The following is a 13,319-nucleotide window of genomic DNA, read 5'->3' as shown; positions in this document are numbered from 1 at the left end:
TTTTTGCAGATGTTCCAGTATATCATCCCTGCTACTTTGTCATGCCTTTGTTTGTAGTCAGTCTGTGCAATCTTTTTACAACATCTGATTAGGTGGTCCAGTGTTTCATCTGCTTCTTTACAAAGGCGGCACTTGCTGTTTGTTGTTAACTTTTCTACTTTTGCTCCTATTGCATTTGTTCTTAGTGCCTGTTCTTGTGCAGCCAGTATTAAACCCTCTGTTTCTTTCTTCAAGTTGCCATTCTTAAGCCATTGCCAGGTCTTGGTGATGTTTGGTTTTCCTCCATATATTGTGCAAATATTGACCATGCAGTGTCTTATTTTTCCATTTTTCTGCTGAGTTCTTGACTTGTTCTTTCTTGTAGGCCTGCTTTGTTTCATTGGTGTTGAATAGTTTCGCATTATTGACCATTGAAGTGCATCTTCTTTACTGTCCTTGATATATTCTTCAAGGCCTCTTCTCCTTCTCTACTGTTTGATGGACTTGCAGCATTCCTCTTCCACCTGAGCTGCGTGGGAGATATAGCCTATCTACATCACTGCGGGGGTGCAGAGCATAATTGATGGTCATGATTTTCCTGGTCTTACGATCTAGCGTCTCTAGCTCTGCCTGGGTCCAGTCTATTATTCCTTCAGTGTATCTGATAACAGGTAATAGCCCAGGTGTTTATGGCTTGTATGGTGTTCCCGCCATTGAGTTTGGACTTGAGGATTTTTCTAACTCTCCTGATGTATTCACTTCAAATTTTTCTTTTAACTTCAGTGTGTGCGATGTTATCAGCCTGGAGAATGCCCAAGTATTTGCAATGTTCTTTCTCTTCCAGATTCTTGATGTTGCTTCCATTGGGCAGTTCTATTCCTTCTGTTTTTGTTATTTTCCCTCTGTTCATTATTAATGCAGCACACTTGTCTAGTCCAAACTCCATTGCTATATCGCTACTGAATATACGGACAGTGTTTAGCAGTGATTCAGTTTCTGACTGAGACTTTCCATACAACTTCAGATCGTCAGATGGTTTATTTTACTTGATGTTTTAGATGTTTGGTATCCCAGGCCTGTTTTGTTTAGTATTTGTGAAAGTGGGGTCATGGCGATTACAAACAACAGATGGGATAGTGAGTCCCCTTGGAAAATGCCTCTTCTAATGCTAACCTGTCCAAGTGTCTCGCCATTAACTGTGTATTTCACATATTTTTTTAATTATATTATTATTATTATTATTATTATTATTATTATTATTATTATTATTATTATACATTTATATCCTGCTCTTCCTCCAAGGAGTCCAGAGCAGTGTACTACATACTTAAGTTTCTTTTTCACAACAACCCTATGAAGTAGGTTAGGCTGAGAAAGAAGTGACTGGCCCAGAGTCACCCAGCTAGTCTCATGGCTAAATGGCTGAAAATCAATGGGTGGACTGATTCTCTTCAAATTCAACACACACAGTGCTGTCATCATGTACTACCACCATGCAAAGTCTTAAAAGCTTTCTGCGCAGCCATTCTGGAGTTATTTTTGTGTGTGTTTGTTTTCCTCTGATCCTTATTGGTGGGGGGGAGGGTGTGGCAGAATCCAGTGTAAGATGGAATTTCTGACATGTTCTGACATTAAACACAAGTGCTGATTCCAATTCTAACCATATTTATGTCTGATTGTATTGCGTCTGATCAGAGTTCAGATCAGACTATTGTTCCTAGTAAGCACAGTCTTACAAAACACTCAGGGGAGCAGGTGCAGGTATAGGACACCAAGTCTTTCTCTCACCTGACCCCAAACCTCCAGATGTGTGGTACAGTACTAGCATCAGGGATAATAATTTTGATACTTGTAGTCCATCATTGTGGGGTATGTATACAGCCGCTACATCCATTTCCCCCCTTTATTTCAAATAATAAGTAATACAATTAACATTCATATATGATCACATTTTAGGAACACACACACACACACACACACACACACACACACACACACACCCTCTACCTCCATGCCTGCCAAGCCAATCTTATACTTCACGGTGTCACAATACGTCTTTGCATTTACATTTTTAATCTGAAATCTCATCACTTTGGACTTCATTTCAGAAACCCTCTTAATGCCAGGTTTCATTGGTGAAACATCACAAAGCATGTCATCATCTGGACCAGATAGGGCTTTCGCAATGCTATTGCTGTGAAACAGCTGCAGATAATCCTGTTTGATCCGCTTGCAATGTATGACTGTCAACCTATCATGGAAATCTCTTCTCATTGTTCCAAAAGGCATCTGATATTTCATGCATTCATTTTCATCTTGCAAAACTCTTTGGCTGAGAATATTTACTTTGAATTGTCACTATTTCCTCGGTGGCCCCAAATGTTTTTGCAAAGCCTTGGGTGAGGTTGGGTGAGAGGGAGAAGCAGCATCTGTCAGGGGGTGAATGGTGGACTGGACCCATGTTGAAGCCTGAAGACGGCATGATCCAGACAGGAAGCAAGCAGGGCTAGAGAACAATGCAGCCAGAACTCTTCCCACCCTCAAAGCTGCTTGAATCCAGCAAGAAGTAATTATCCAGCATCTTGTCCAGTTGTGTCCATTTTTACTCAACTTGCGAAAATTTTAATAGGGGCCCTTCATTTTTCTTCAGTATTGTGGCTGAAACTCTGGGAAGTGCCTCCAGATTAATATAGCTTGTGAACTGCAAATTAATAAGCTGAAATAAATGAAGTGCTCTGTGTCGTCAGGCCATTAATATGATATCAGGATGTAATGTCAGAAAATGATGATAATTAAGGGCCTGGCGTGGTAACCTTGAAGGACGCTTCCATGAGCAATTCCCATGGAGTCAACAGGGCTGCTCATGTGACGAAGTACTGCTTAAACTAAGTGTCAAACCTTCATTAATTAAATCCAGATTTCATAGAATTTGTTTAAGAACCTATTAGCAATCAGGCAAAATTGATATTTAGCACCACGACAACGCAGCTTCCGTTGTGGAATAATTAAATTTGATGACTCCTATCAGATATGGGTTTTTATTTTCTGTAACTTCCATTTTGCATGCTCTAAAAGGAGGTGACATGTTTAAAAACCAGTCGAAAGGAAATATGTCCCTGTAGGTTTAAAGAGGCAGGGTTGCCTTTCTGCATTGATGGTGTTTTGTATTAGGGTAAAACAAAAGACAAAGGAAGAGAGAGAGAGAGACAGAGAGGGAGGGAGGGAGGGAGAATGAATAAAATATATTTTTTAGAATTGCAATACCTATAACATACTCATAATATAATGAAGTGTACAAAGGATTGTTAATTCAAGAATAAAACCAGTATCACTACAAAGTGGAAATATGTATACTCCACCAATAGTTAGTCCATGCTTAGAACATAATTGGATATCCTGGTATCAGTCAATTCCATAAACAATCCGATGGTGCATTCTTCTTTTAAGTTCTGGAGTTGAAGAAGTCCAAATGCAAAATAACTGCTGTCCCAATGAATTGCCAGATGTGTTTCGACCAGGATATCAGATTATGTCTTAGGCGTGGACTAACTATTGGAATATACCTATTTCTACTTTTTTCTTTGTGGTTTTATTTGATACTGGTTTTATTCTAATTCTCAATAACATATTTTTATACTACAAACAAACACACACACACACACAATATAGGTTCTTTTGTGTTTTGTCTTTGTATATGTGAACCCAGTCACCAGTCCTTTGGCGGGGGGGTTGTTTTGTACTAGTGTCATTTGTGTGCCAACTGTCTCTGTTAACCAGAAGGTCCCTAGTTTTTGGTAAATGTACAGCCCCTAGTACATCACTGTCCCTATTTTCTCACTGTTTTTTCCTTTGGGGAATCACTTGTTACAATTTGGGAGACGGTTTGTTCATGTGAGTTGCTAGCGCCATCATTTTTCAGGGTTTAGTTTCTTTCCTAAAGTTTCTAGAAGTTAAATCTGAGAGAGAGGAATTGGTATAATTTCTCTCTTGTGCATATTCATGTACATCAGAGGTTCTCACACTTGGATCTCCAGATGATGTTGGACTACAACTCCCATCATCCTCAGCCACAATGCTGGGGACCCAGGTTTGAGAACCCCTGATGTTGACACATGCATGCCAACCAAGCTACCTGTTTATATATTGCAGCTGCTAAACCACATTTTGAGCCATTGAGGGCCTGAGAGCAAATATGTTTTACAAGTATATCCTTCCAGTTGGTCACCCTCTTCGCTCTTGAATCCTTGGAGGACAGGCTATTCTAGAGCACAAATGAGCAGCAGCTCTGCTGATGATCTATAGGGTGAGAAGTGGGGTGCTCCAAGCATATCCCTCTTTTCATCTGTGAAATGCTGGGGGAAATGGTATCACTAAAAGCAGATGACATATGAAACAGAACTAATGTAAGGTGCGGCATTTCAAATATACTGCAAATATTAGTTTTGTTAGTTTGGTGACGCAGTACGTCCAGGGATTATGAACCACAGAAATAGGAAACTATTAAATAACCCAATTCTACCTGTAAGGTTCTTCATACACTGATGTCTTTCTTTCAAAGGGAGGGAGGGTGGGAGAGGGAGAGAGAGGACACTCTTTAATATTGTAACTTAAAGTTTACTTGGCCTTGTAATCTAGGAGTAACAAACCGACCTTGTAGTCTAGGAGTAACAGAGGAACAAGATAGGGCCTGGATTGGTTCCCATGCAATTTTGTGCATAGACATAGCAATCTGACCTCCACCTAACCAATGAAATGCAAACAAAACAAGAGGAAGAAGCTGTCTCTGTGACATGGTATCATGGTAACATTTTTAACAGCTATACCAGCGCTTCCTGCATATGTTCTTTCGTTTATAAGAACAGGTGGCACCTGACATGTCACTCCAACTCCAGCCACAAGGTGTAGATGGATTGTGTGTGTCCATGGAACCACAGATCCTATTTAACTATTCTTGCTTTGACGAGAACAGATGTCATTAAGGCAGCAGTCCTAAGCACTAGGGAGTAAGTGTCATTGAACTCTGAACAGACATGTATAAGATTGCAAAGCGCCTTACCTGAAGGAAGCCACTGAACCTCTTGGACCTAGTATTTACACAGTAGGGATAAAAATGTGCTTCCAAACTGATCCCTCCCCAAGACAAAAAGAGAAAAAAAGAATCATAGTGTTGAGGGCTGACTTTCAATAGATCACAGCGAGGGAGCTACTCTGCTGCATATGAAATCCTAGGAGGCACCAAATAAATGCGGTTGTGCACATGATGTTTCAGTGGGGGGGGGGGGAGGCAGGATTGCACCTACCTTCCCCCTAGATGATGTGGTGCAGACCTGAGGCCCCGCGGCTCATGCACCCACATGACCTGTGCTGCCGTGAGTCCTGCAGCATTCTGGAGGCCGGGGAAATGCAGCCCAGCCTCCAGAAATCCCACAATGCACCATGTGAGGAGTGCACTACATTGGGGGATTTCCCTGTGAGCCACCGGGTGCTCCACGTGCCTGGTTCTGTTTCTGCAGGCAGCCCATGGAGACACACGACTGGGGACTGAAGTAAGAGGGTGTTTTTACCTCAGTAAAAGCCCAGCGGTGGTGGGGGATGGGGGCAGGCTACCAGGATTGCCCTTGATCCCAGCACTTCACACGAGCAGCCCTACCCAGGTAGGGCTTTGCAAACCCGGGTAGGGTTGCTTGTGCGAACCGCCTTGATGTTGGCTAACAAAGCCACCTTCTTGACCGAGAATGGACTTCTGCTTAAATTCAGAATAACTGAAATTACACAATCTATTTCTTTAAAAAGGAGCTGGTGAAGTAGAGATCCTTGACCAAGGATGGACTTCTGCTCAAGTCCCGAACAACTGAAATTACACAATCTATTTCTTTAAAAAGGAGCTGGTGAAGTAGAGATCCTTGACCAAGGATGGACTTCTGCTCAAGTCCCGAACAACTGAAGTTACACAATCCGTTTCTTTAAAAATGAGCTGGTGAAGCAAAGATTCAATAGTGTGGGTGTTAGTAGAGCAAATATCCGTTATCAGTAGTGTTTCACTTCTGGGAATGTCCCACAGAAGAAGTTTCTCCTTGCCTCTTGGGTGGTCCAGTAGCAATCCTGCCACCTTTCAAAGGGTCAAATTGACAGAATAAACGTTGTAGTCTTCCCAAATCCTGATCTCTGATGTGGTGTCACAGTTGATGGGTCAAGATGTTAATGTAATGGCCGGGTATGCCAGACTTCAGAAAGCATCTTCTCTTCATTTTGATCTTGTTGGTACCCTGAGAAGGAGCCCACAATAGGGAAGAGACTATTGTAAATGTGCTTACAGCATCACAAAAATCTTTCTAGAATTTTGCAAGACACTTCTCTAAAAATACTTGCATGTTTAGCAGCCATATGCCCCTGCCCAAAATGTTGCCTGCCGCAAGTACTACACACACGAGTCTTGCAACATCAAAAACCTCATGAGGGGCGGGGGGCACCATGTGCCAGAATCCCTTACGATTCACTGTTGTGGCTGTGAACAACTGACTTGCAAAGGTTCCGGAGTGCAGTTCTAAAATTGCTCACACATCTTAGCAATGTTTGCAAATAGACAAATGGTATGACAATTTTAGAGCTTGCCTGTTTGGACTTTCAAGCTGTTTGACTGGCTTCAAAAGCGACACACCATCTTCCTGCTTGATGTTTAGTAGCTTTTAGCTTGATGTTGTTCTTTGCCAGCTAAAACAATTTACAGATTATTTCCTGCCACCAGCTTAAACTAATTTAAAAATAGTGTGTTTTTTTCTGGTATAGTCTCCTGAACCTATCCTCTAACTTTACAGGAGCAGCTTGAATCAATATAGCAAGGCGGATCAGGGCACAAAGGCAGGCTTTTGTACATAAAAGCAGGTTTCTGTGCTTGTAACTGATGTAAATTGTGTAGTGTAAATGCAATTGTGTACAGGACAACCTCGTTGCTTCCGGAGGTTACATTCCTCACCTATTACCACGAGTAATGGAACAGCGACTAAGGAGGCATTATGGCTATGGGGGAAGGGGGGTTAGGTTCCAGGGTGGAGGGAAAAGTTTTTAAAGATTGCCAAAACCAGCCCAGAACTCACTGTGATGTGCTTCGCGGGCTTCCTGTGTGCCCAGGAATGCTCCCCAAAAGATGAAATACATCAAAATATGTGAAAAAGGGGATCCAATTTCATGAAGAAACGAGTCACAAAATGGCTCCTTTAGACAAAATGGAGAGTAGAAGTCACCTCTGCAGTCACTTTTGGACCTCTAAGAACTGTGGATACATGAGTGTTAACCCTATTGTATCCATGGATACTGGAAACGGGTGTCTATTAGACACCCCACGGATATGCGGAACTGTGGATAGCAGTTCCACGAATAACAGAATTGTCTTGTATTTGAATGTGAACCATGCGGTCACATGTTCCCATCCAGTGACACTAGATATGGGCCAGCCAGTTTGCCAGGATTCTGATAACAGTACCTTCCCCCTCATTCATTTGAATGTTCATTGGCATTCTGTGACATCACAGCAGCTCTGGCAGTGTCTAAGCAAGATCATAGACAGGCAAGCAGATAGCAGGCAGAAGACAGTTTTAGAGCTAAACTAAATGTCATGAAGGAGACCTATGAATAAGATGTAATAGGTCACCTGAGATCATAGGTCACCATGAGGTCACCATGATGTAATAGGTCACCATGAGGTCACCTGATTTGGCTCTGGACTGCAGAGCTAGTGGGGTGTAATCCTTCTCCCCACCAATACACACCATTTTCTGTGAGCAACTTGACCCCTGAAGCTTTTTATTGTAAACCACCCAAAGATGTGAGTTTGGGGCAGTATATAGATGGATGGATGGATGGATGGATGGATGGATGGATGGATGGATGGATTAAATAAAGCAAGCAAGCTGCTTTTGCATTTAAGTCCATATGGACAAAATACACACACACACACACACACAATTTCAGGAGTGAAACTAGTTTCGGGGAGCCAAGTGGTACAAAGAACGTTACTAGGGAGGTGGGATTTTGCTATACATTGAATACTTATAGAGGTAAGGTAATTATTAATGATTCTCATACCTAGCAGGATGCACAGGCTTCTGCAGCTGGTTTTGGGGCAGAGGAGTGAGGAGAGATGGCTCCCACTTAGATTACTGCAATTGTACATGGGGCTGCCTTTGAAAATGGTCCAGAAACTGCAGTTGGTACAAAATAGGAACATAGGAAGCTGCCATATATTGAGTCAGACCATTGGTCCATCTCGCTCAGAATTGCCTACACAGACTGGCAGCAGTGGCTTCTCGAAGGTTGCAGGCAGGAATCTCTCTCAGCCCTCTCTTGGAGATGCTGCCAGGGAGGGAACTTGGAACCTTCTGCTCTTCCCAGAGCGGCTCCATCCCTAAAGGGAATAACTTACAGTGCTCACACTTCTAGTCTCCCATTCATATGCAACCAGGGTAGACCCTGCTTAGCTTAAGGGGGCAAGTCATGCTTGGGACCACAAGATCAGCTCTCTTCTCCAAAATAGGGCTGCAAGATTATTAACTGGGTCTACACGTTTTGAGCATATCATGCCAGTGCTTGTCAGCTGCACTGGTTCCCAGTCCGCTTCCTGGCCCAATTCAAAGTGCTGCTTTTAACCTTTAATGCCCTAAGAGCATCTTGCCCCATATGTCCCAACTAAGACCTTAAGATCTTCTTCAGAGGCCCTGCTCCGAGTGCCCCTGCCAAACAAGGTGAGGCGGGTCACTACTAGGGAGAGGACCTTTTCCCTGGTGGCACCCTCTATCTAAATTGTTTTACGTTTTTCTGTATGTTTTAACTTGTTTTTATGTTATTGTTAACCACCCAGAGATGAAAGTTTGGGGCAGTGTACAAATCTGATTGAGTGAGTGAGTGAGTGAATGAATAAAGTTCCAGGCTGGTAGAGGAGGAGTGAAAGGAGAAATGTTTTGGGGAGAGCACCCACAATCTCTTGCTACCCCTTGGAGTCATCTTTTCCAAATTGTCCCCTTCCTCTCCACAATTGCTGTGAGACACTTTTGAAATTCAAATATCTCCTTCAGGTCATTCACACAATCAAAAACTGCATTCTACCCAGGTTTGGGAGCTGTGTGTGCTCCCAATTTTTGGTTGTGTGGAAGCAAGATAAGAGGAAAACCTGGGTAGAAATGATTGTATGGAGCAGTGTAGGAGGAAAAGCTACCCAGGTTTTGCTTCCAGGCAATCACTTCTATCTAAGTTATCCTCCTCCTCCTCTTCCACGCAATCACTTCAACCCAGGTTTTCCTCCGACCTTGCTTCCACCCAAGGAGGCGCTTCACATGATTGGTGTGAAGCGCCATTAGGGTTAGTACAAGGAGAGCCCGCTTTCTCCGCACACGGGCAGAGAGCTGTCCCTGGGCGGCCGAATCGGCTGCCTACACAATTGCCGGCTCCATTACAGAGCTGGCAGGGCAGGTGGGGATTGGGGGTCAGGCGGTCCTTGGAAGTTCCAGGATGCCCCATGTGAGCAGGGTGGGGTATTCTGGAGAGACTCCCGGGGCCAGGAGGCTTGTTTTAGCCTCCTGGCTGGGATCTCCTCATGTGTTGCCACAGCGTGCAGCCGCACTGTGACAGCACACAATCAACTAAACAGAGTTAGCGCTGACTCCACTAACCTCATTTAAGGGGAGGGGTACTTTTGGTAGTTTGCTCCCATGGCAACAGGTGACCAGGAGAAATCAGGCTAGGCTCCCTTAGCCCAATTTCTCCTGGTCGTGAGAAGAACTTCAATCACTTCTACCCAGGTTTTCCTTTTACCTTGCTTCCCCACAACTGAAAATTGGGAGCATACACAGCTCCCAAACCCAGGTAGAACACAGTTTTTGTTTGTGTGATGGACCTCAAGGTCTAATCTGCCCCTTCATTCATTCTATTTATATTTTTCACTAATTTACCAGATCAAAAATTGAAATGGCATTGTCGCATCCCAGAAGATTCCTACTGTCACTTTTCAAAACAGGAATGCAGTAAACCCTTTTCTCTTTTTTCTGCTTTTTACATTCATGGTTTTTTCTTCTTCGTTTCTCTTACAAAATCATAGCTGAAAGTGAAAGTCAGTGTACAGCTAGCTTCCTTCCCGTTTGCACTAACAACTTGCTGATTTGGGGTTGTTTCTGTGGCCTTGTTTTCCTGCAGATAGTGCAGCTTTGATCATGTTAGGGAACTCTTTTCTTTTCTAGTCCCCCCCCCTTCGTTGTCTTAAACCCCAGATGCTAAACGTCACTTTTTCTTCCTTTCCACAGAGAGCAGGAGACACAGGCGGAGGAGATTCTGAAAGGTAACTCATCTTTGCCTTCTTGCCTTTGGAACGTATTTATAGAGTTGCTGCCAACTGTATTAATTAGAGCTTAGAGGATTTTGTTGAGATTTTCAGTCATAAAATGAACTTTGTGCTGAATAGAGAGCCTGAATAGTTGCTAGATTGCAGGCAGAAGGTAATTAGCAGAGTTCAAAACCTCTCTGGACCAGACCACTTGATGACGGTGAAAGAAAAAATGAGCACAGGATAGAAACAATTAGATGCACTTTAAAAAATGAAAAAAGGTTTAAATTGGAAGGGAAAGGTGTGATGAGGAAGCTAATAGAGAGCAAAAGCTTGTTTGCTTTCTCTGCTCTTTATAGTTACCCCCCTCTCTCTCCCTCTTTAAAGGCTTCTGTTTGCAAAGACATTTCCAACCTGAGAGATGCCAACCTAAATATTTAATCATATCGCTTTGACTTTCCAGAATAATATGAAATAAAATATCTTCTAGGAGCAAGTTGGTTTGATGTTAAAATACTGAACACAACTGTTTCCCCTGCTAACTGAGCAAAGAGGCACTTTTTTAAAGTGGTGATTTTCTTTATTGAGCAGGGGGGGGAGCAACTGGCCCTATCCATCCCCCAGCACAGCATCCCTCCAGTGGCTGTTGCTGGTGTCTATCTTAGGTTTCTTTTTAGATTGTGAGCCCTTTGGGGACAGGGATTCATCTTTCTTTCTTTATTTTTATTCAGCTATGTGGACCGCTTTGGGAACTTTTGTTGAAAAGTTATAAATATTTGTTGTTGTTGTTGTGAAGTAAGTAAAGTGTGCCGTCAAGTCAATTTTGACTCCTGGTGTCCACAGAGCCCTGTGGTTTTCTTTGGTAGAATTCTAAGAATCCAGGAGAGGTTGACCATTGCCTCCTCCCGAGCAGTAGGAGATGATGCCTTTCAGCATCTTCCTATATTGCTGCTGCCCGATATAGTACCAGCAGGGATTCGAAGAGGCAGCCTTCTGCTTGTTTGTCAAGCATTTCCCCGCTGCGCCACTTAAGGTGACTTAGTAGTACAAGCATGTAAACGACTGTTTCTCATTGATGTGAAGCCAGTTTTTGTGTGCTTCTCCTGTGTTTGCCGTTGGCCATTGATTGGGCAGGCCTCCAGCTGTAAATGAGACTAAGATTAATTTCAAGTCTCCCACAAAATGCCAACAGACTGTAGCCCATTTTGGGCTGGTGACTGTTCAGAATCTTTCCATCAAGTTGGAATCCGCCCCGCCCCCCCCCCCCCCCACATCTCCGCTGCTCTTGAGAAGAGCTGTTGCTTGTCAAAAGCATCCCCACTCAACATCCTTCTTTGTGCACCTATAACTAAAAACTTTGAGGTCCTATAACTAAAATATCCCCATGGGCAGCAGGGTGGGGGTTCCATTATGTGTATTAGGGTTTCTATATGTGGAGTGAAGCAAGAGGTGCCCCTGTTTTTCCCAGCAATGACGATGAGAAAAATGCTTCTTATTTCTGTATGTGCAGGAGGTTGTGAAGTGTGCAGCTAGGTAATTTCAGTGTGTGGATCTAATTGCATTAGGGGAGCCCCCTGGTTATGCTGCCCAGGGCAGACTTGAGGGTGTGTATGCTGACATTTCTGTTAAGTAATCTTTGCACATGCTCAGAGACCCTCTCGTCCTTGTTATTTGTTCATGACTATCCTGTTACCATTACTCCAAGCTGGAGAAGACATCATCTGATTAACTTCACCTGATTAACCCACCCCCACTCAACAATAATGTGCAAGAGTTCAGTTGTGAAGTGTGCAATGAATTGTAGGAATATAGGAAGCTGCCATATACTGAGTCAGACCCTTGGGCCATCCCACTCAGTATTGTCTGCACAGACTGGTAGTGGCTTCTCCAAGGTTACAGGCAGGAGTCTCTCTCAGCCCTCTCTCAGAGATGCTTCCAGGGAGGGACCTTGGAACCTTCTGCATGCAAGCAGGCACATGCTCTTCTCACAGCAACCCCATCCCCTAAGGGGACAGTGTTCATGCATGTAGTCTCCTATTCATATGCAACCAGGGCAGACCCTGCTTAGCAAAGTGGACAAGTCATGCTTGCTACCACAAGATCAGCTCTCCTCCCATAGACCAGCTCTCCTGTGGGGGTGGGGGGGAAGGAGGGGGAGATCTTCATGGATCTTGAAGCCATGTGATGTAGAGGTTAGAGTGCTGGACTAGGACTGGGGAGACCCGAGTTCAGATCCCCATTCAGCCATGAGACTTGCTGAGTGACTCTGGGCCAGTCACTTCTCTCTCAGCCTAACCTACATCACAGGGTTGTTGTGAGGAGAAACTTAAGTATGTAGTATGCCACTCTGGGCTCCTTGGAGGAAGAGCGGGATATAAAAAATGATTTTAAAAATAAAATAAAACAAAACATCAGGGGTATAACTATAATTGAGCAAGCGCCCTTGGGCCCCTCAGGAAGAGGGGGCTTCCAGATGCCTCACTCCAGCAAAGAAATGGGGGACAGGTGAAGAAGTCTGGGGTCCCATCTTCACTTTTTTTCCCCATGGCCCACAACATCCTCGCTATGCCCCTGAGTCCTATATGAAATATTTCTCTTAGAGGATGGAGCCGCTCTGGGAAGAGCATCTAGGTTCCAAGTTCTCTCCCTGGCAGCGTCTCCATGATAGGGCTGAGAGAGACTCCTGCCTGCAACCTTGGAGAAGCTGCTGCCAGTCTGTGTAGAGTTACTGAGCTAGATGGACCAATGGTCTGACTCAGTATATGGCAGCTTCCTATGAGGCAAATATGCCAACCGGCTTGCAAATATGCCCATTGAAGCAAGGTAAGATATATGCCTTGCCTGATCATTTTCTTGGTTCATCCTTCACCTCTCTAAAAAGGCAGAGAGCTCGGAAGTACTAAGCTCTGAAGATTAGTAATCCTCATGCACAAGACCAGCCTGTGTGAAAAATGCAATACACTTTGCAAGACTTGCCTCATTCATAGCTCAAGGCTCTGTAAGCCACCTCTTTAAGGAGGTGATAAAGAAA

At 43.8% G+C, this 13,319-nt stretch overlaps 1 protein-coding gene across 16 annotated transcripts in view; it reads left to right on the top strand.

The window, feature by feature from the left end:
• Nucleotides 1-13,319, top strand: part of LOC128335599 (connector enhancer of kinase suppressor of ras 2-like) — a 443,349-nt gene that overhangs the window by 355,976 nt on the left and 74,054 nt on the right. For all 16 annotated transcript variants that reach the window (XM_053274147.1, XM_053274152.1, XM_053274150.1 and 13 more), the window contains one exon: nucleotides 10,269-10,303. In XM_053274147.1, the coding sequence (XP_053130122.1) occupies nucleotides 10,269-10,303 (35 nt within the window). The remainder of the gene's footprint in view (nucleotides 1-10,268; nucleotides 10,304-13,319) is intronic.

Source organism: Hemicordylus capensis, chromosome 11, assembly GCF_027244095.1.
Source record: "Hemicordylus capensis ecotype Gifberg chromosome 11, rHemCap1.1.pri, whole genome shotgun sequence".
Lineage (NCBI taxonomy): Eukaryota > Metazoa > Chordata > Lepidosauria > Squamata > Cordylidae > Hemicordylus > Hemicordylus capensis.
Note: the sequence above shows the minus strand (reverse complement) of the source record. Positions and strands in the feature narration are given on the sequence as shown.